This window comes from Scomber scombrus, chromosome 22 (assembly GCF_963691925.1).
Source record: "Scomber scombrus chromosome 22, fScoSco1.1, whole genome shotgun sequence".
Classification (NCBI taxonomy): Eukaryota; Metazoa; Chordata; class Actinopteri; order Scombriformes; family Scombridae; genus Scomber; species Scomber scombrus.
In genome coordinates this window covers 3030791-3051404 of record NC_084991.1, presented here as the reverse complement: position 1 = coordinate 3051404, position 20614 = coordinate 3030791, and the positions used below count along the sequence as shown (strand labels likewise).

General features: G+C 39.9%; 1 protein-coding gene across 1 annotated transcript in view; it reads left to right on the top strand.

Annotated features, from left to right (window-relative positions):
• The window catches only part of tmtc1 (transmembrane O-mannosyltransferase targeting cadherins 1), a 157493-nt gene that overhangs the window by 92105 nt on the left and 44774 nt on the right, over window positions 1–20614 (top strand). The window contains exons 7-8 of the mRNA XM_062443654.1: window positions 1685–1874; window positions 14348–14469. Of these exons, the coding sequence (XP_062299638.1) occupies window positions 1685–1874; window positions 14348–14469 (312 nt within the window). The remainder of the gene's footprint in view (window positions 1–1684; window positions 1875–14347; window positions 14470–20614) is intronic.

The window sequence follows — 20614 nt, the reverse complement described above, 5'->3', positions numbered from 1 at the left end:
CTCCTTCCCAGTCAGTGCTGTGACTGGTATAGGTCTGTTGTTCACAGACTCACCAAGTAGGATTCATTGGACAGCTGGAAAAAGATCAAAAAAGGATATTCACATCTGATTCTAAAGACTATTCTGAAGACAAATCAGCTGCAAGTTCTTCAGGAAATAAGTAATTATATCTAATTTGCTGCTACTCTACCATGATTGCCTCTTCTGTTTGTATGATGCCTTCAGCGTGGGCTATTGACATCAGTCGATGCAGGTAAAATGACCTGAGCTTTACAATACCACAGTTGTGTGTTTCACTTGAAACGGTGAAAACACCGATTTTCAAGGATGAAAGAAATGACGAAGATGAAAGCGTAGATAAAGGGATAGAGGAGATTTCAGGATGTCAGTGCAGGAGAGACTAAGTGCTTTAGATGCAGCTGAAAGCAAGAGAGACCATACAAGTTTCCCTAGTTGGTTAGTCACAGTTGGGGCAAGTCTTTCTTTCACAGCTTTGAGTTCATATGATAAAAGACAGTGATAACTTGACAATACTACTGTGTTACAGATCCAGTCATCTTCTCTGCAGACTAAAAGCAAAGCAGTTTGGTCAGTAATAACACGTCCCTCAGCCACCAAGCTATCTGAGCCGTTCTTAATGAGTGTATGTATTCTTGTTGTGCAGTCCTTGTGAAAACCAATTATAGTGGTAGGACGTGTCCACATTACTGTGGGTAAATTTGTTCATGTGTAAAACATTTTCTGTCCACAATTGCCAAAACAATGGAAATCACTTCTTCCTTTGGTGGTTGGTAAACAACTAAATGGAGCATTACCACCATCTTCTGTGTGGCAAGTGGAAGAATGCTGGCCATGTTCAAGAATATGTACTTATTGCCGATCTAACCATGCTAGTGTGGATATGGTCTTTAGTCGGCAGCAAGATTACTTAGTTGCTTGTAGGGTTAGATTTTACCTTCAGGGAGTTGATGCAGTGTCAGTCAGGGGCTAGAATGAATGTTATCAGTGCTAGGTCAAAATAAATAGTGTGTTCTGCTACAGGGTGTTGCTGAAATAGCCTGTATTCTTGCCCAACCTTTGTTATTTACTCATTCTTTTTCCTACTGTTTCATTTTTTTGCCCTCTGTCCTGCTTGTTGGAGCGGATGCAGTGCTTCTCTGTCTGACCCTGTCCTGCTTGTTTTAATAGTAGCAGATAGCTGCCACTCTGTAGTCAGATCAATACTCCAGACAGCCATACAGGCCTTGAACCCACTGAGAGAAACACAGTGAAAGGTAGAGGAAAGAGACGACCACAGCAAAAAGAAAAGGCAGCAGCAGCACAACGCAGGCTTTTGGCATTCAGTACATGCTGTGACTTGGCATAGGCTCATTTGATTGGTTTCGAAATGTCAGGTTAGATAAATCACTCCCAATCAATATTTAACCTTGGACAACCTCCTGTTCATTTTATCCTCAGGTAAACTGCCAAGCACTCAAGTATTGACATAAACTTGATGATTATAATGATTGATTAGTATTCTGGTTAGGTTTGACTATTGATAATGTTGTTGTGTTACTTAAAAGTTTCTCCTTCTCTTCTTCCTCTCCTTCTTTACACAATCCTACACCCCTCCCCTCTTCCTTTTCCTTTCTACCGCCCATCCACCATTTCTTCCGACTCTCTTTTTACCCCCTCTCCTCAGGATTTTGACCTACTCTTACCTGTTGTCCTTTAACGCCTGGCTGCTGCTGGCCCCCATCGTGCTGTGTTACGACTGGCAGGTGGGCAGCATTCCCCTGGTGGAGTCGTTCGGCGACGTGCGCAACATTGCCACTGTGCTGCTGGCTGTGGTGATGGTTGCCCTCTGCCTGCACTGCGTCCTCTCACTGCAGGTAAGAACAAGAAAGTGACAAGTGGCTGGAAAGTGTTTAAGACCACATATCGCTCTGTTGCCTCATGATGCCTGTCTGCGCTCTGGTAAAATCCCAAAGGTAAAAGGCTTCAATTGATAACCCTGTGGTGTAATCAAGTAAAGTTAAGTGGCAGTTAAAAGCATGTAGTTTCTTATTTTATTGGAAATTCAGTAGATCTTTTCATTCTAGTTATCCACCTCCCACACATTGGTCCAGAGTAAGATGTGCCCACATCATCAACTGGACAGATGGACATAAAATGAAATCTGACCCCTAAAGGATGATTCTCAAGGATTCCTGACTTACTCATCTTTTGCCCGGCGACACTGTCAGGTCCAAACTACAATGCAATTTGCCAACTAACCAACTGACTTATTTAGGCAACCTTTCAATTTTTCGTCTTTTATGTCCATCAGACCGAAATTTCCCAAAAAAAATAAGTTCATGCTCCACAAATGCTGAACTCTTGTATTGACCCCATGGTTGTTACTCTACTCGTTACTAACTACCAAACTACCAAACTGCTAAGCTTCTTTCTATTCTCTCTGTACTTGGACTTTTACTCCCGCCTGACATTTTATTCTCAAGATTGTACATCATTTAATTCAATGAATGAAGTGGGCAAGTACTAGTTTGGTTGCTCATGGGACAAGAAATTCAGGAGACATCCTATCTATTAACTGTTTTGTGGAGCGGTTTATACTCTCACAAAGTACATTAAATAAAAGCGGAGTGTGCCCGTAGATATTATGCTATGGTAGATTCTTTCACTTTTGACTCTGGCAATAAACCATGCATCTATCTATTATGCATAGTGAATCTATTGAGACATTTTATTGGAGACAATCTTTGAATCTTAGGAGTAATAATATCTCATTCATCCTCTATTTACCATAATAAGTCTTATTGAACGTTCCACTTAAGAGCACAATGTGTATATAAGGACCTATTAAGGAGTATGCTTTCAGACCCCAATGGGACACTTAATTAGTGCTTTATTAGAGGTTGTGTTGAAAAGGTCAGTCCAGTCAAGCCTCTATGTGTTAAAATACATAGACAGGGCATCTATTAGAATACAAATTGACCTTTTGTTTGATCATATTTCTAAGAAAATTAAGATGAAGACATTTTTCAGTTCTTATGGTGTATTTGCAATAAATTCACTAGATATTGAAAAAGTGTTTTTGTTGCACTGGACTCTGCAGACACACTTCATTATGTTTACATCTCGCCACCAAAGTTTTAGGACATGACTCACAAATATGCACACACAGATCATACACACATCCTCCCTATTACTTTATAATTTGCCAGGCTGGTCTCATGCACCTCCTGTTACCGTGGAGACAGACCTTGCTCTCTAAAAGGTATGTGTGTATACATTCCAAAATGTGTTGTCTATGGGGAAGAGGTTTTCACTCTCTCAATTGACACCGGCTATTTTTTTTAATACCCTCCCCTCCCTTAGCACTTTAAACTCTTACTTCTCTTTCCTACAATACCCTCCACTTTATCTCCGTCTTACATTTTAGATGGTATTTAGTTCAAGGGGTCTTTACTGAAGTGTGCACGGTCGTTTTAGGGAGAAATTATTCCTCAAAATAGAGTTCCTTGGCAGAAAATATCATTTAGTTACACTAAATGCAGCCATGTGCTGTGCTACTTTTCTTTTCCAGCCTGTTTATTCCATAGATCTGTATTCACATTCAGTAACTTTTCCTCCAGGATGAAAAAGTCACGATCCTGCCACGCTAGTGAATCTCGAGAAGTCAAAATATTCAAAATAATTTTCTTTTCATCCATCAGAGCTCAGAGGAGGGATAGCTCGGTTCTTCTGAATGCATAAGCAGAATCACTTTATTTGCCCAGAACATTTTGTGCATGAGAATTGTTCCCTGAATTTAACTTATCTCAGCAGCCTAGAGCCTTTCTGTGCTGCCTGTAGAGCAAAGCTCACAAAACATGATTAAAAGCCTAAACATGACCATAATTTGTCCATGATAAATGATTTATAAAGAGCAACATTACACATCATTTTATATTTACACACCCCACTTTTACATGTTCAGAAAGTGTGTCAATTCATGGCAGTAAATTTAAGAAGTTGTGGCTCTTCAAGACACGATACATACAGTGTTTTGCCATCAAATGATTTATACTTGTACTGATAAAAAACAAGTTGTACTTTAGACTCTTTTATATTATTAAGCACCCAACATATTTCAAATCAGATGTAGCACAGTGTTGCTCTGAATTTAATTTCCTCGTTCAGATGAATTTTTTAAATCAAAGGAACACGTCGAACAAAAAAAATCAAGACACTGCTGAGCACTAGCAGTGTAACATTTTGATATTACCTTTGAGTAAGTCCTTTTTGCTATTAAACAGTATTTTAAAATTAATCTGCCCTACTGTGTCATATCCTTACAGCTACTGTCATTACTCCCCGGCACTTGCAGAATCATGGGCTGAACAGCACATATTTATGAAGTCTGGAAGGCAAGGAGCTGTCTAAATCTAGTCTGCACAAGTTCTTTTTACAGACTCCTGGGTTACTTCCATTCCTCTGCCTAGTAGTTCCAGCTGTCATGTGGCACTTGGCTTCAAGCATGTTAAACTACCAAGAGCTGACACATAAGCATGCTTGCTCTTACAGTAGATATTCTTTACAGTAGCCTGGATGTTCCATGTTTATTATCCTCTGGTCAACAAACTTTACCACACGTCCATTGAAATTGCTTGTACTAGAGACTTCATAACCTATTGACTTCTCTGAGGGCTAGTAGTGAACTATCTTAATGAGCTAACTGCTAACATGTTCGGCAGCAGGGAACTTTATGGTACGTTCCAGTTGTATTCGTAAGTTGGAATTTCCGACTTCCTAGTCAGAAATTTGAACTGGAAACCCCCCCTGAAGTCGGATCTCGGACGTACCCCAAAGTTGTAGTAATATCCTGTTTGATAGCAATTTTATCTTATTTTGTGTCTTCAAATCAGTCGCACACACAGCACTGTCCAGCTTCTATCTGTGGACATGTTGCTACACTGATTGTATGAGCATAATCTAGCACAATGTGTTTTTATCAACTGGTATTGCTATCAAGAGCTAACCTGGCTAAAACAGTTTTTCTGACTTTCTAACTGGAATGACACAAACTCAGGTATGACGTCATTCCCAGCTCCAACTTCCAACTTCCGAGGTAAATGGAACTCAGCATTAGTCACAATAGCTCAATGAGCTAACTGGCTTACTAGAGTTACAAGCTACCTCGCTAACACTAGCTTGGTTGTTAACAGGGTAAGTTCACACAGATGATTCAAGTATTTGTACACTCTTATAAAACAGGAGGTTTTGTAACTGACGGCAAACTGTAACTCTTCTATGAAGCAGTTTTTACTCTGACGGAAGACGGTTATTTGATATCGGATACTGCAGCGCGGCTAATGTGATAGCTTCCTCTGTTCTGGACTCTGGGTTTCTATTGCCATCATCGCTATAGAGAAAGTTAATTTAACTCATTAGAGAATTTAGCTTGTTGAATGCTGGTGTGACACAAATGGCCCATATTGTGAAAGTAACACTACTCGCTTGTATGAATTGGTATTTTTACATATAATAAGTAGCTGATAGTCATCATAATGTAAGCTAATGTTGAGTCTCAGAGAGATAGCGAACATCAGCAAGATGATTTGTTGAAATCAAATAATTCAGCTGCCTGACTAGCAAAATAATTGATGGCATATAATGTTTTTTCTTACACATCACTTTACAAGGCTGGTCATGCTCTCAGTCTTAACACATGCCTACTAGTAACCTTACTACAGTGTGTCCTGAAGCAGTCTCCGGATTGTTGTTAGAGATGTCAGACATAATGGAACTACATCTAATGCCTGTGTTAATCCACACATGGACTGTTTAGATGGTGTACAGTTGTCAGTACAGAGTTGAATAGTCATTTATTTTGCTATTGTACATATTCAGTTATAGTAATTAAAGAAACAGAAGATGGAGAGCTGTTTTCCCAGATGTGCTTTAGCATATCTGGTGGGATCACAAGCATTAGAGTGGCTGCGAGCAGCTCCAGTGGCATTTTGGCAGCCAGAACAGGACACAGATGCTCCAGGTAGGATCCAGCTGCTAAAACCTTTTAATTGTGCCCAATCAGTCTCATTTGTAAAACAAAGCTTCATGTGCACAGATTCAAGTGTAGCAGATTCAATATCTCATAGTTAGAGTCAGATGTTATTGTTTAACTTTGCACATACAATCAAGGTTAACAAATGTTCTATTTCTATTAGAACACACTGTTCAGATTTGAATAAAACCAGGCTGCAGAGATGAAGTGATTTGCCACCACTATTAATCCTATTTCTGAACTGTCATGTGTTTAAATTCATCAAGTGTTCCTGTGTGACGGGCTCGTTGTGTGTTAAGTTCTCACAGGTGTGTGTACTAGTCGTAGATTGTATAAGGTGAGGCGTTTGGCCGCCGCCAACGTAGAGTGCACGGATTAGTCTCTGTGGAAAGATATTCTGTCTTTTTGACAGGTTGAAAGCTGTAGGATGGAAGAGGAGTGTGTGTGATGGTGTGTGTTTAAATGTTAATTGTACCTGTGAGGGCTGTCAGCACTGCTGATATTTTTTATTGTGTTGTGGTGTGTGTGTGTGTGTGTGTGTGTGTAAGAAAGAAGGAGGCAGAGAAAGAAATATGTGAATGGTGTGTAATGTTTCAGCAGAGTAGGGGTGGGTGTTAGCAGAATGCAGGTGGGAATAAAATAACATGGCTCACACACCAGACAAGCAATTCTTATTGCTGACTGAATAGGCGGCATTTTTCAGTCCACTATCCAGATCTTATAATAACACATCCACGGTTGACTATCTCATTATCAAGATAACAAAGCTGGTTTCCCAGAGATAATGAAATAATTAACTTGTGATCTTGAGATAACTGCCTAAAATAATAATTAGAAGCACGGCTTTCCTGAGCTTCCATATTTCTTGTTATTATGAGAAGTGTGAAAATATTTTTGCTTCATTATGAAACTGTGGCGGGATGTGTGTGCAGAGTTTTTAAGGTTAACACACTTCCTCCTGTTTGTTGGTGATATGTTTCATGGATTGAAAGTCAGTCTCACACACACACACACACACACACACACACACACACACACACACTCAAACACAACCTACTTCCCTCAAAGTGCATGCAGTTGACAGTATGAATATGTTTTCCCAACCCTTGTAACCATTACATTACTGTTACAAAGCGCACACTGCTGAACCCACCGTGACCTCCGGAAGTAATTGGTGCTGCAGCCAGCCCCTTCCTGCCCTCTCCCTTCACCTCAGCATGTGATTGACGCAACATTAAACACTTCACTGCGAGCCCAAACCTCAGTGGATTCTATCTTAACTTCCTTCCGGTGTTAAAGGGGGGGGTGGGGTTGTGCTTTAAATCAACACCCAGAGGTAAAAACACATAGAGTGTGCACTGCAGGAAGGAAGTCTTTTACCTGCTGGATCACACACACACACACACACACACACACACACACACACACACACACACACACACACACACACACACACACAAACACATACACATACAGAATGTTGGGAATGAAGGGACTGGATGACTTTTGCAGTGACTTCCAGATAGTAGTGAAGGACTGTATGGCTACAGCATGCTCTAATTTGTGTTTGTGTGTTTGTGTGTGTGTGTGTGTGTGTGTGTGTCTGTCTGTCTGTCTGTCTGTGTGTGTGTGTGTGTGTGTGTGTGTGTGTGTGTGTGTGTGTGTGTGTGTGTGTGTGTGTGTGTGTGTGTGTGTGTGGCCACTGCCAGTGTATTTGGGGCTGTGTGTGCTACATTCCAGTGCTACTGGTCAGTTTTATCAGGCATGGTTGTGTGTGTGTTTGTGTGTGTGCGCCAGGCCATCTGTGATCCTGGCTGGCCTCTCCGGTGTGGGAGGCAGGTCCTCATTCAGTTTCTGTCTTCTTTTTCTGGATGGTCCAGCTGGGTCCACTCACAGATGTCAGGAGATAACTTAGCTCCTCTAAAGTCCTCAGGCAGTGATTCTATTGGCTGTGAGCTTGAAATGGCCCCTCCTCTATCTGGAAATAACACCTCTGGTTGGATATCTGTCTTTGGGGTCGAAAACAAATTCTCCCTGTAGTAATAATGACAGCCAGCTGTGTCTCAGCTCTTTTACTAATGTGTGTACAATTTATATGTGATTACAGGTTGGGTGATATGACCATGAGACTATAAATTTGTCATATATACTTTTATATATACCTATAAACTGTAGTTTATAGTACGATAGTTATTCTCATAATATCTCTGGTTGTAATAGACTCTTATAGGCGATGATACAAATCAGTGTGCTGGACAGTTTTATGACATGATTGGAATATAATAGGATATATATTAGTATCAGGATAGGTCATTTTATGCAGTGTGATAGAAGATTTTATCCATGCCCATGTTGTTTATTTGTTTGTTTATTTACACATATAGACAAATTAAAAATGCACAGGGGATGCATGAGGGAGAGTTGCTGTAAAACCCTCCAGTTGCTTCCAGAGTGACATTCTCCAGGCAGCAAAATTACAAACACATAGTTACATCTTTCAAAGAATTCATACAAGTATACAATACATCATCACTGCCACACTGAGAACATACAGTAGTGTCTTCGATGGACACAACTTATTATTCGTACTGCACGTTTTTGCCGATGGTAGATCAGCTCAAGATGATCTGATGAGCACTCACCCAGACTATGTTGCAATAGTTAACATACGAATAAATGATTGAATATAACATTTTGGTTACCTCAGTGTTAATCAAGTGCCAGGTTTTTCCCAATATACCGATAGTCTTTGGCCATTTTTGTGGCTATGGCCCTAATATTAGGTTTCCAACTTAAGAAATCATCAAGCAGTATGTCAAGGAATCGTGTAGAATGTACATTAGTTATGGGGATGTTATCAATTGCAATGTTGGCAGAGGAGTTAATGATACCATTCCTGGATCTTAGTTTTTTCTGATGATACCGATGGCAGAAACAGAGTGTTTGAGTTGGGCTTTCTATCTACATCACTGTCTGCTACAGTGTCATCACTGACACCGTCACTGGAGAGTGCCAGAGTATGGATTTTTCAAATCCTTCACACAGTGTGGCTCTAACTCCTAATTCCAGATATCCAGTGGAAGAAGCAAGGGCGTGTTCTGTTTACAACACAACCCCATCACATTTCCAATATCCACTGCACACATTTCAGAGGCAGAGCATCTTGAAGCAGTCTGTCTTCATAGCACACACATTTCAGTACTGTGTTAAGATGTTTGGCTTTCATCTTTTGTGTTTTACAAGTATATTGAATACATGTTTGCAGCTAATTTATGATTGATGAGGTAACATATATTGGTGAGAGCAGCACAGTGTTTTATCTCTATTCTGTATTTCCTGAATAGTGTATGTATCAATAAGTGTATAATACATGTGAGATATTCTGGAAAAATAGACGGTAGGTAAAGATAGCGGAGCGGAGAAAAAAGTACATGTGAGCTTTGAGTGAGATGTTCGACTCACTTTACCAGTGAACACTGGCACACTGCCTAGAATGGCAAAGGATTTCCTCTGCCAGCCACCGTGGAGCTGGAAACACAAAGCAGCCACATGTGGTGTACAATGAGAGTAAAATGTCTTTGAGTTTGACACGTTCAGGGTCTTGACTGTGTGAGATTAATATTAATAAATAGGACAGCCTCCTTCAAAGGATGTGGTTTAATGAAGATGTGGCCTTCAGAGCATTCATTTTTAGTTCTTGCCCTTGACTCCCTGAGACTAAAATTAAACAAATGACATTGTAGAGTTTGAGCTACAGTATGAAGGATCTCAAAGGACACCCTTCATTCACTATATTTTATCCATATAGTGATAAAATATCCATGTCTTAACTTAACTCAATAAAGATACTTGAGTATCACTGACCTTCTTCAGGTATATGATTTTGGCAGAAAAGGATTCATTTTGCCACAATAGTTGGAGGAGCTTATGTTTTGGGACTTTGGGAAGAAATATTTATTATGTAATGTAATATGTATATATATTAGAAACTTCATTTGAATTGGTCCACTTGAATAATTGCATTAAAAACTGGATTTGAATTACATAATTTGACTTTGTATTGTTTAACTTGGATAAATGTATTGACAAACTGAATCTGAATAGCATAATTTAAAAATATTAGTTTTGAACTGAATTCAAATAAACTTGAGACTGAGTGTAATATTATGAAATTGAATTCAATTGCTTTGAAACTGAATTTGATCCTTACTCAAAATTCAACTCTCTATAAACAGTATTTCAGTGTAAGTTATTCAAGTAATACAAAGTCAAATGATGTGATTCAAATTCAGTTTCTAGTGACACATATTTCTGCCTATATGGGACAGCCATGCTGACCTGTTGGGTTTGAAATAAGAACATTGAAGACAGCAGCCTTAGAAATGGGGCACAGCTTGTGTCTTCAGGGACTGGAGCACAGCCTCCTCACACTCTTCAGTACTGCCCATGTCGCCTGGATGCACTTTAGAAAAATCCAATTTCTATGTACTGGGGTAATTTCCATTTTTCACTTACAACCCTGCTTATTGTAATACTTACTGTATATATTGGAGCAGAGGAGATTGTCACAACGGCTGAATGGACCACCAGTTACCGGATAACACAGTGCAGTACACTACAGAGGAAAATTGATGCAATGAAAGGGAGAGAAGAGAGGAAAATAAAATAAAGCAGAGAGGAGCAGAGGAGAAGAAAATTGGAAAATAATAAATGGGAGAACAGCAGGATGGTAATGACTTGAAGAAGAAGAAGAAGAAGAAGAAGAAGAAGAAGAAGGCAATTAGGATGGTAGCCAGCAATTAGGAGCAACCCTGCAACTCCACCGGAAGCCAGTGACAATGTTTCTGTTTGGTTGGAAGTAATGTATTACCAACACATTTATCGGATGAGTAGGCAGTCGCTTTGGTTAGAGGCTGCATCAATTACTAGAAATCAAAATTAATTTACAGGCGGATCAGTTTTAAATTGAGGGACCAGTAAACAAGGTCTCCAAGTCTGATGCCGTAGAATTCCGCCAGAAAACGTTAGCCACTTCTTCAGGTGAAGGAGTTCAAATATTTCAGGGTCTTGTTTTTGAATCGGGGTAAGATGGAACAAAAGATTGACAGGTGAGCTGAGCTTAAAGTCAAAGCTCTTGTTTCACCGCTTCATCTTCATTAAAACCCTCATCAATGGTGTTCAGTCTCAGGTAGGATACAAGCATCGGAAATTAGTTTCTTTCACAGGGCGGATGGACTCCCTCTTGGAAACACCTGAGGAGCTCAAAGCTTGAAGAAGAACCATTGATCCTTCACATCAAAAGGAGGCTGTTAAAGGGGTTCAGGCGTCTGTAAAGGATGCCTCCCTGTTGATGTATTCTGGGTACTCCCAACAGGGATGAAAACATCGGACAATCTAGAGGGATTACATATTCCATCTGGTCTGGGAATGCTTCAGAACTCCCCAGAGAAGAGCTGGAGAATTCCACAGACCTGTCATGACCAGTTTTCTGACAACAGGAACCTTTCTCATTTGCATCTGTTTACTAGGTATCCCCCTACAAACAATTCAGCCTCCCACTGCATCAATCAACAACACATATGTCATCTCGCTTTGAACAATAATTGCAGCCATTTAGTGTGATAATGGAAATGGCGAGACTCATTCTTCACATTCATTGGTTCCCTTGGTTTAATCAAAATTTGATCAGCAGTGTTTGAGGTAACATGTATGACAGATGGATGAGCAAGAACACAAAATCACAAACAGATGGAGAGGGGGAATAGAGAAAAATATGTACAAATAGAAGAAGAGAGAAAGTAATAGATGCAGCAAATCTAATCGAACAGGGACACTAAAAGATGCAAGTGGAAACTGGTGTGTTTTTTGGGAGTCAAAGAGAATGTCAAAGAAATGAAAGAATGAACTGAGGAACAAACAGATAAACAAAGGAAAAGATCACAAATAAATAAATGAAATTAAAGGAGGAACCAGTAGACAAACAGAAATCAACTAATACTAAAAACAGACAAGAAATATAAAGAAAAACTAGATAAGTGCAGAAAAAGGAAATTTCCTCTTATAATACAAGGGTTTGGTAGGAAATCAATAATATTGACTTCCCACCAAGCTCTGGATACTTAACTTTTTTCTTTCATTATTGTTTCATTGATGTCTTTTCAAAAGGGACCGGAGGACAAGAAAAGATTCATAAAACTGCCAGTATGAGAAAATTACCTTTTGAGTTTCACTCATCAGGAAAATATGCACTTAGAACCATTTTCTACCAGTCCAATGACATTACTTACATTCACGCCTGGTCTTAATTATCTCTATTATGCCGGCACTGTGATTGGATCACAATATGTAAATTAGGTAGGTAGGGCTTTAAAATATGTCAACATTTCAGGTTAAGGGAAGTGATGCGGGATACTATCAAGAGATGCGAGATGACGGTCACTTCATAGATCAAGACAGCCAAAGGCTTCTGTTGGCTACTTTCTGGTAAACTGCTACCGGAACTGAACCTTCAAGAAGGGAATTGTAGTCAGTCAGTTGCTACTACTGGTGTTAGCACAGCTACCCCCAAGCAGGTGAGCAAAGGGAACGTCTAGGACAGGAAAGCGCCAAACTATAGGGTGCTGTTTGTGCTGGTCATATCACGGCCACAAAAATAGAGCCATAAATCGTGTGTGCGGTTATTAATATGCTCTAAGGTCTGCTCACATGGGAAACAACAACATTTTATGGTGAAAATAATTCTATTATTCTATTCGAGTCTTTTCGTGTCAAGTTAAACATTGAATTTGCACTGTTGACCAATGGCAAACTGTTCTGACAGAGCCAGAGAGTCCAAAGCAGGTGAGTCTATCTTAGCTTTCTTTTATTTAACTTAGTGCTCAACAATAGAGGTATGGTCACACACTTATGAGACAAGGATCAATGATACCAAATAGGTCACCTGAATAAACTGTGTTGACTAATCATCCTTTTAACTGTATTATGACTCCTTCTCATTCTTTTCCTTTTTCTGTTCATCTGTTGATTTTATCAGTATACATTTCCCTCATCTACATTCTTAATTAGCGCACTGCGGTTTGTTTTGTGGCGAAAATTGAGGCTGTTAGCAGTCTGCTGTCATATCAGTAACAGTGTGTGATATTACTGTTGGTCCATTACCAGTCAACAATGCTATCAGTAGACACTGTTTATTTATAGATACTCATGATGTTTATAGTATATTCAGTGTCAGACCATATCAGGCGCTTGTGGGCTTTTCTTTCTGTGGCTCAGGAGGTAGAGTGGGTCGTCCACTAATGAGAAGATCTGTAGTTCATTTCCCGGCTCCTCCGGTCTGCATGTCGAAGCGTCTTTAGACAAGACACTGAACCCCAAATTGGTCCCAATGGCGCTGTATGAACACGTGCGTGTGAACAATTAGAACCCTCAGATGAGCAGTTTATACTTTACCATCCATAGCAGTCTCTGAATGGGTGAATGTTCTTGTGTAAAAGCGCTTTGAGTTGTCTTAAGACTAGAAACGGGCTATATAAAGTACAGTCCATTTAGCATTTATACTCAGGTCATTACCAGTCAGTGATCACATCAGTAGCTCATAGTGTTTTTCCAGTGTGTGTTGGTTATGATCTCACTATAGTTCCATCCCAGTCACAGATGTACTCAGTAGCTGTCGATGCTGATGGCAGAACAAGACTCCGATTGGAGCTACACTAATCAGTGCTTCACACTTCTCCCGCTCTCATTACCGCTAATGAGCCGATCCACTGAACCCGGTGGGGGGGGGGGGGGGGGGGGGCTGCCGACTCAGCCAATTAGAGGCCTGTTTGTTCAAATAAACACAGCCATGGTGGGATAACATGGAAGGAGAGAAGGCAGAGGCTGTGGGCATAATGAAATATGAATGGCCTCAGATATAGCAGCTATAGAAAACCGAATTAACTGTAATTTGATAATTTGATCGCCTTAATAGCTTCTCTGTTGCTCAAATGATTGTTAATATTTAAGACAGATTGGTCACGGCTGCTGAACATGCATGCATGCTTGTGTGTGTGTGTCTTAATGTGTATGTCTGCGTGTGTCTGTGTGTGTGTGTGTTGGCAAAGACTGGATGGCACATATTACCATTCATAATGAATGTGGAATCTCAGCCATGCTGTTTGAAGCGGTTATTCTTGGCGTCTTTTGACTCAGTTTATTGAAAAATGTAATATCAGGTTTGTTTACTGTGAATATGCTCATATCTCTGTCTCCCCCTCTCCCTCTCTCTCTCTCTCTCTCTCTCTCTTTCCCTCCCTCTCTCTTTCTCTCTCTCTGCAGAGACAGGAGAGCAGGGAAGTGTTGGTGGGAATGTTGTTTCTGGTGTTTCCCTTCATTCCTGCCAGTAACCTTTTCTTCAGGGTTGGATTTGTCGTGGCCGAGAGGGTTCTCTACATGCCGAGGTGAGTTTCTGTGTATGTGCATCTGTGTGTGGGCGGTTGAATATTTGTATGCACCTGCCTTCCCAGAAAGGCTAAATATGTATGTGTTATTGTGAAAATATTATTTCTTTGGCATTGTCTTGATTTATTAACCATAATTTTAACTAAACCTGAGCATTTATTGCTTTGAGGGATTTTATCTGTCCTTCCTAAAGCCCTGATCACACTGGCTACACAATGTGCAACACAATTTCATTTTTCAGAAGTTTTTAAACTTTGGGTGCCCAGGTAAATTCTCCCAAACAAATTAGTTTTTTTTATTATTTTATTTTTTGTTTGTTTTTCATTATGGGTTTTGTTTTTATAGTATTACGCTATTCTTGCTATCAAGGCAAGGCACATGTATCTGTATGTTCAACAACAAGGCAATTCAAAGTGCTTTACATAAACCATAAAATGCATCAAGACAGATAGATAGAAAAGCAACACATGGTGAAATAAACAGACATTTAAATACAATTAAGTGTTAAATTGGAAATGAAATTAAGCCAAAATATAGTAAGGCAGATAAATACAGGAGAATAAAAAGTTCTGGACAATAGGTGTCATTGTCCAGAATTTTACCTGATGAAGGTCTGAGGACTTATTTACAGCAGTGTGTGAAAGTTTTTGTTTCTTTTACAATCTGAGTTTAAGAACCAACTATTTATTTATTGTATTAAGATGTGTTATATCAGGATAGGTATTGTTATCGGGAAATTAGATTTTGTTCATATTGCCCAGACCTAATCTGTAAACCAATCAATTGAAATATGACTTCAGATGTTACAGAATACACTGACCAATGTGACATTATAAGCACCATTGTTGAAAAAAGTTCCGACCAAAACTATTTTTTTGTGTTGGTAGTGGTAGTTGATTCAGCAGCCAGTCATCAATCAATCTGACATGTCTAAAAATTGATATCATACATTCTGACACACTATTTATGCACTCAAACAAGGTACAAACCAAAAGGAACAAAAGGGAGCAAATATGTTCTTACACATAGATATGATGCTTTTTTGTTTTTATATACTACTGGAATCTGAACCATTGACATCACTAAGCAAGAGATAGTAATAAGAATAAAAGGTTAGACAATTTATTAGACCCATAGATCTAATGAGAAAAAATAAACAAAAAGAAAAACAAAAGTCCTGTTTCCATTAAAGAAGGTCCTGGTAAAATTTAAAAAGGCTGTAACTTTAGAGGAACGTCCTCTCACTCGATCCTCTCAGCCGTTGTGTCTCCATTCCAGAGTAGGACCTTGATAAGACCCAATGGACTCTGGAGGTGATGTAATCATTCTGCAACAGTTTCCATCGTTGCTTAATTGTTATATTTTATCTTTCTGTTGACGCCACATCCCGCTTTGAGTATACCCAGTCTGCACCGAGTCAACCTCAAGCCCCACCCAGGTATTTTTCGGGGCCGCAGGGATTACATACCCAGAGGCAGGGACTCGTTTAGCCCCCGTAAAAGTTCCAGTAGATTGTCCCTCAGGGACAGTTCCTGCTATGGAGATGCGCCAACAGTCACAGCCCCGTAAAATTACCCCGAAGTTCCTGCAGTGGAAACGGACCTACAGGAGCAGACAGACAACAAGACAGGTTAAAAAAATAAACTTCCACATCTGTCTAAATCATCTGGAAGAGAAAGGAAGGCGAACAGTAAAATTAAGACCAAAAATTGTCCTTTTTTAACATCCATCACTTCACAATGAATTCCTGCTTCATCTTTAACCTACTGTACTCACTGCATACAGTTGTCCATTGCAATCAGGGATTATTATTAGCAACATTTTAGTTTTTTCTCCTTTATTTGACCTCCAAATAAAGAAGATAATGTAATGTGAACATGTTGGTCTGATGGTCTGACTGTTGGTGTTTCTTGCATCTCTCTGTTGCATTGCTGTAATGATGGAATTAGAAAACATGGAGATTTTCAATATTAACTGAAAGATTTCTCAGTCACTAATGATATTAACGTTTTTAGCCATTTGGCATATAAATCAATTGAAAGACTTAATGATGTGACAAACACTTACCCCAACTCAGCTCCAAGAGCACTTGTGTTTTAGTGTGTGTGTGTTTGGTAGTGTGTGTGTGTGTGGTCATCTCTGAGTCTTTACATACTCATAGAAAGCCATATTGCTCTGCACTGCTTTTATCTGTTCATCATTCCCTCTCTCCCCACCTTCCACTGCCGCTCTCTTTCCATCTCTCCATCATTAACTCTAACCCTCCTTCATTTGCTTTTAGACTTGTGTTTTTCTCCCATTCACTGCTCTTCTTCCGCTTTATCCCTCCATCCTTATTTCTCTCTGTTTCTTTCCATCTCCACCTCCTCTTAGTCTTCTACTGTAGTTTTTCTTTGCTTTTTCTCTCTATCTGAGTTTTCACTGTTAGTTAATCCTTTAGGTTTTGTGTTGCTTCGAGTGTGTAAATGTTCCCCGTGAATCACGGGATCCTTAGGGGGGCCTCGGGTGACCTTGCTTGGGCTTAGTCTTCCCATGGGGTCGGCACACAGTAAATCCTCCCTCTGAGCGGGAGGCTTTAGCTGAAAGCGGATGCCTTCGGGGGGTAGAGGTCAGACAATCCCCTGACTTGATCTCACTCAGCGCTCACTTAACCTGCTGCATGTCTAATTGCAGTGTAATTGTCCACAGACGCTTCTGCTGCTTCCTGAGCTCAATTCAAACACCGGCTCTCCCCCGACTCCCAACTCCCTCTCTTCCGCTCTTCCTCTCTCCCTATCTGTTCTGAAAGAACCCAGGCCTGCGTTCTTTCAACAAGGAAACAGCCGTTCATCCAGATGGTTAGAGCATAGGAAGCCTAATTAGCCAAGATGCATTTTAAACATTAGAATACAGTATGTACTTATGCAGCGGATAATGGTTTCATTTCATACATTCCAATGACTGGCAGGATGCTTTGTGAATACAGCAAGAATGTGCCTGCAATTGTCAGTTTATTATAATATAAAACAGAAAAAAGTATAATATTTGACCATTTGATAAAGGTCCACTTACTAATGTTTTTAGTGGAACTTTAAACCACATCTCAGTCTCCATCAGTAAATGGAGTTGGCTCAGTTAGTCCATCACATAGTAACAGGTGGTTTTATATGAAGGGAGACGGTAACTTCTGCCTGTGCTAAGAGATGCTCTGTGCTGTCAGATGTGTATCGGTTCTTATTTTATTGCTGCACCAATGTTGTGTGAATGGTTTGTGTGATGAGCAGGTTGGCCTGTGTGACAGCTCCTGTCATTAGTGTATGAATGTGTGTGAATGGGTGAATGTGACATGTAGTTTACAAGTGCTTTGAGTGGTCTAAAGGACTATAAAGCACTATATAAATACAGTCCGTTTAGCGTTTACCATTTATAGTTGTAATATAACATCAGTTAGTTTCCAACAACACAGTCACTATATAAATGCAATAATCTCCTTAGTATAAAATTCTAAATAACAAATAATATTCCTGACATTAAACCAATGTCTAAAGTTTAAAAACCATGGAAGATAATAATGGCTCCGTGTCAGTCCTTCATCATTTGCTGATAATGTGATTCACTATCTGCGGGTACTGCTGGTAGACAGGAGGAGCTGGTTTTGGATGAAGGCCTGTGAGTTCAGCCGGTAGCTAAGTTTACAAGAATGTGCTCAGTTTAAAAAAATTAAAATTAAAATAAGTTGACTACCTATAGCCAGATGCTTTGTTTTATCTTTTTCATAACTTATTGCTCTTAGCCACTAAAACGTAGCAGAGGTTGGATGGCAGTCTGAAGACAAAGCAGTTGAAAATATGACTATTCAACAGTTTCGAGTAATTATCAATAAATTCTTATTGGCTTTTTACTAGCGGAGGTTTTATTGCAGTTACAGTGATGAAAATAGAGAAGTAATCAGAGGAACAAAGTCGTCAAACTTGAGTAAAATATACCTTCCACTTAACCGTTTCCTTCTTTCTGCTCTGCTGCCCACTCTGTTGGTCTGTGTTGTGGTTGCTTGGGTCCAGACCGATCCACAGAGTTGACTGATTCTGTTCTGACATCATGAAAAACGTTGGTTTCTCAGTTGAAAAAGCAATCCAGTCCAGTGAGCACAGCAGATAGACTAAGGCTGTTGTCAAGCTGTGCGCCGGAACCAAGGAGGAGTATAACTAGGCAGTGCTGATCAAATATTTATCAAGATTCTGTTACAGCTTTGCTTTTTTTCTTGCCTTTAATGTTTTAAAAAAAAAACAGACTTCAATGTACTGTTTTAGGTGTAATGTGAGAAAGTTTGTGAACCAGTCATGTTTAAAACAGACGAGCCAAAGCCAAACATGTTCCACCACGCCACCACTTGGTGATCAGATCAAATCCCCCTCAGCACGAAAATCTATTAAAGTGAAGGTAATGTCAAACTGAAGATGGAAATGGAGTGTAACAAGTTGACAGTTGTGCCTGATATCAGGCAAGTGTTGTGGAGGAGCCCAACCTCCCAAATCATTTTTTTTGATCCGCCTAGATCTCATTCTCTAGTTTCCTCAAGTACCAAACTTACAGATACTCTGTATTCTTGCTCATTTAGGGCCTAGGTCTGCCTTGGTCTTAAATTGAGACAGGATTCTCATTATATACTCCTTGTACAATCTACACCTACTTCTCAAAAGATGTTGTGTTTGGGAAAACAACAAGTGGACACGAAGAAGAGTATTTCTTCCTCTGCCCCAATTGTGCTTCCTTTCCTCCCATCCTTTAACTGTCCTCTACCACCATCTCCTTCCTCTGTATATACATTCTGTTCATCTCCTCCCTCCATACGTGGACGGGGGAGTTTCTCTTACAGTGATGGAATCAGATCAGGATTAGTTGTGATTTCCATTCAGACGGGTTTCCAAGCTCCGTGGGGTGAGGGGAGGTGTGAGTCAGGGGCATTTATAACACCCACTGCAGACCCATAACAACAAGGTCAACTCAAAAACAGCACACAGCACTGTAGTTGATGTATTAGTTGGTACAAAAGGCAGCAGATTATACCAGTGCAGCTTGGGCATGTGTGTATATCACAGCGTTATTGGCTCCAGACTTTGCTGTTATTTTACCGTGTGACATATGAGCGTGAGCATCATTGCTGCTGCGGCTCATCAACCCCGACACAGTAGATTAAAGAGGAAAGTCTCTGCTGTAAAGTAAATCTTTTAACTGCAAAAACAACACGATTCAGGACAGAGGAAATGTTTCACTGGAGGCAGAAAAGCGACTTTACAATCGACTGCTGTTTGGCTTCAATGGAGAGAAGCTGCTCAGTCACATAAGATGCAGTCACTCTTATAATACAACCGCACGTACACACTGTTTGTCAGTTTCCTTCACACATGATCCCTTCTGCTGACTATTCTCTGGTGGGTGCATTGATTGCCAAACCCCCGAACCATAACTTATCTATATTACATGCCTGAAGTCAACCTGAGCCCTCACCTCATTCCAGCTCCACTCTTAAACTCTTACACCTGGCAGACGCAGTTCTTCACCAAAATTACACTCCTCCTCCTCACTGCAGTAACTCGCTCGATACTGAAAACAGCAGTATAATACACACATAGACAGAAGCCCTTTCCAGTGACATCAATTGATTCTACATTTGTGTTTCAATGAAAGTCCTTTCTGAAAACAGTGTAATGCTAAAATATGAAGTCCATTTCATTCTCTGGATTTTTCCTGTCCAACCGTCAACTCATCATCGATTTCAAAAAGGAAGAATTCCAGGGATGTAATCAACTGCTGTCTGAATATAAGCAGGGGTACTCAAATCCAAGTCTCAGAGGTCTATTTGATATATTTCAACTGCATAAAAGGTCGAGTAAGGTTGCATTACATGATGATATTCCGATACAAAAACTCAAATTTCATTAGACCATGATTGTGTAACCATGTCCAAAAACTTGAGCATGAAAAGATGTGATGGCCAGGCGAAGACGCTGTTGTTAAAGTTAGTTTAAAAAAGATAGTTTTGTATGTTTGGTGTTGTAGTGGCGTTTTGCATTCCCTCTCAGGAAGGTCTTGCACTTTCCTTGAGCTAAATGAACGTATAATTCTCAGTCCAGTCATCCATAAATTCATGTTTTTCACTGTCAA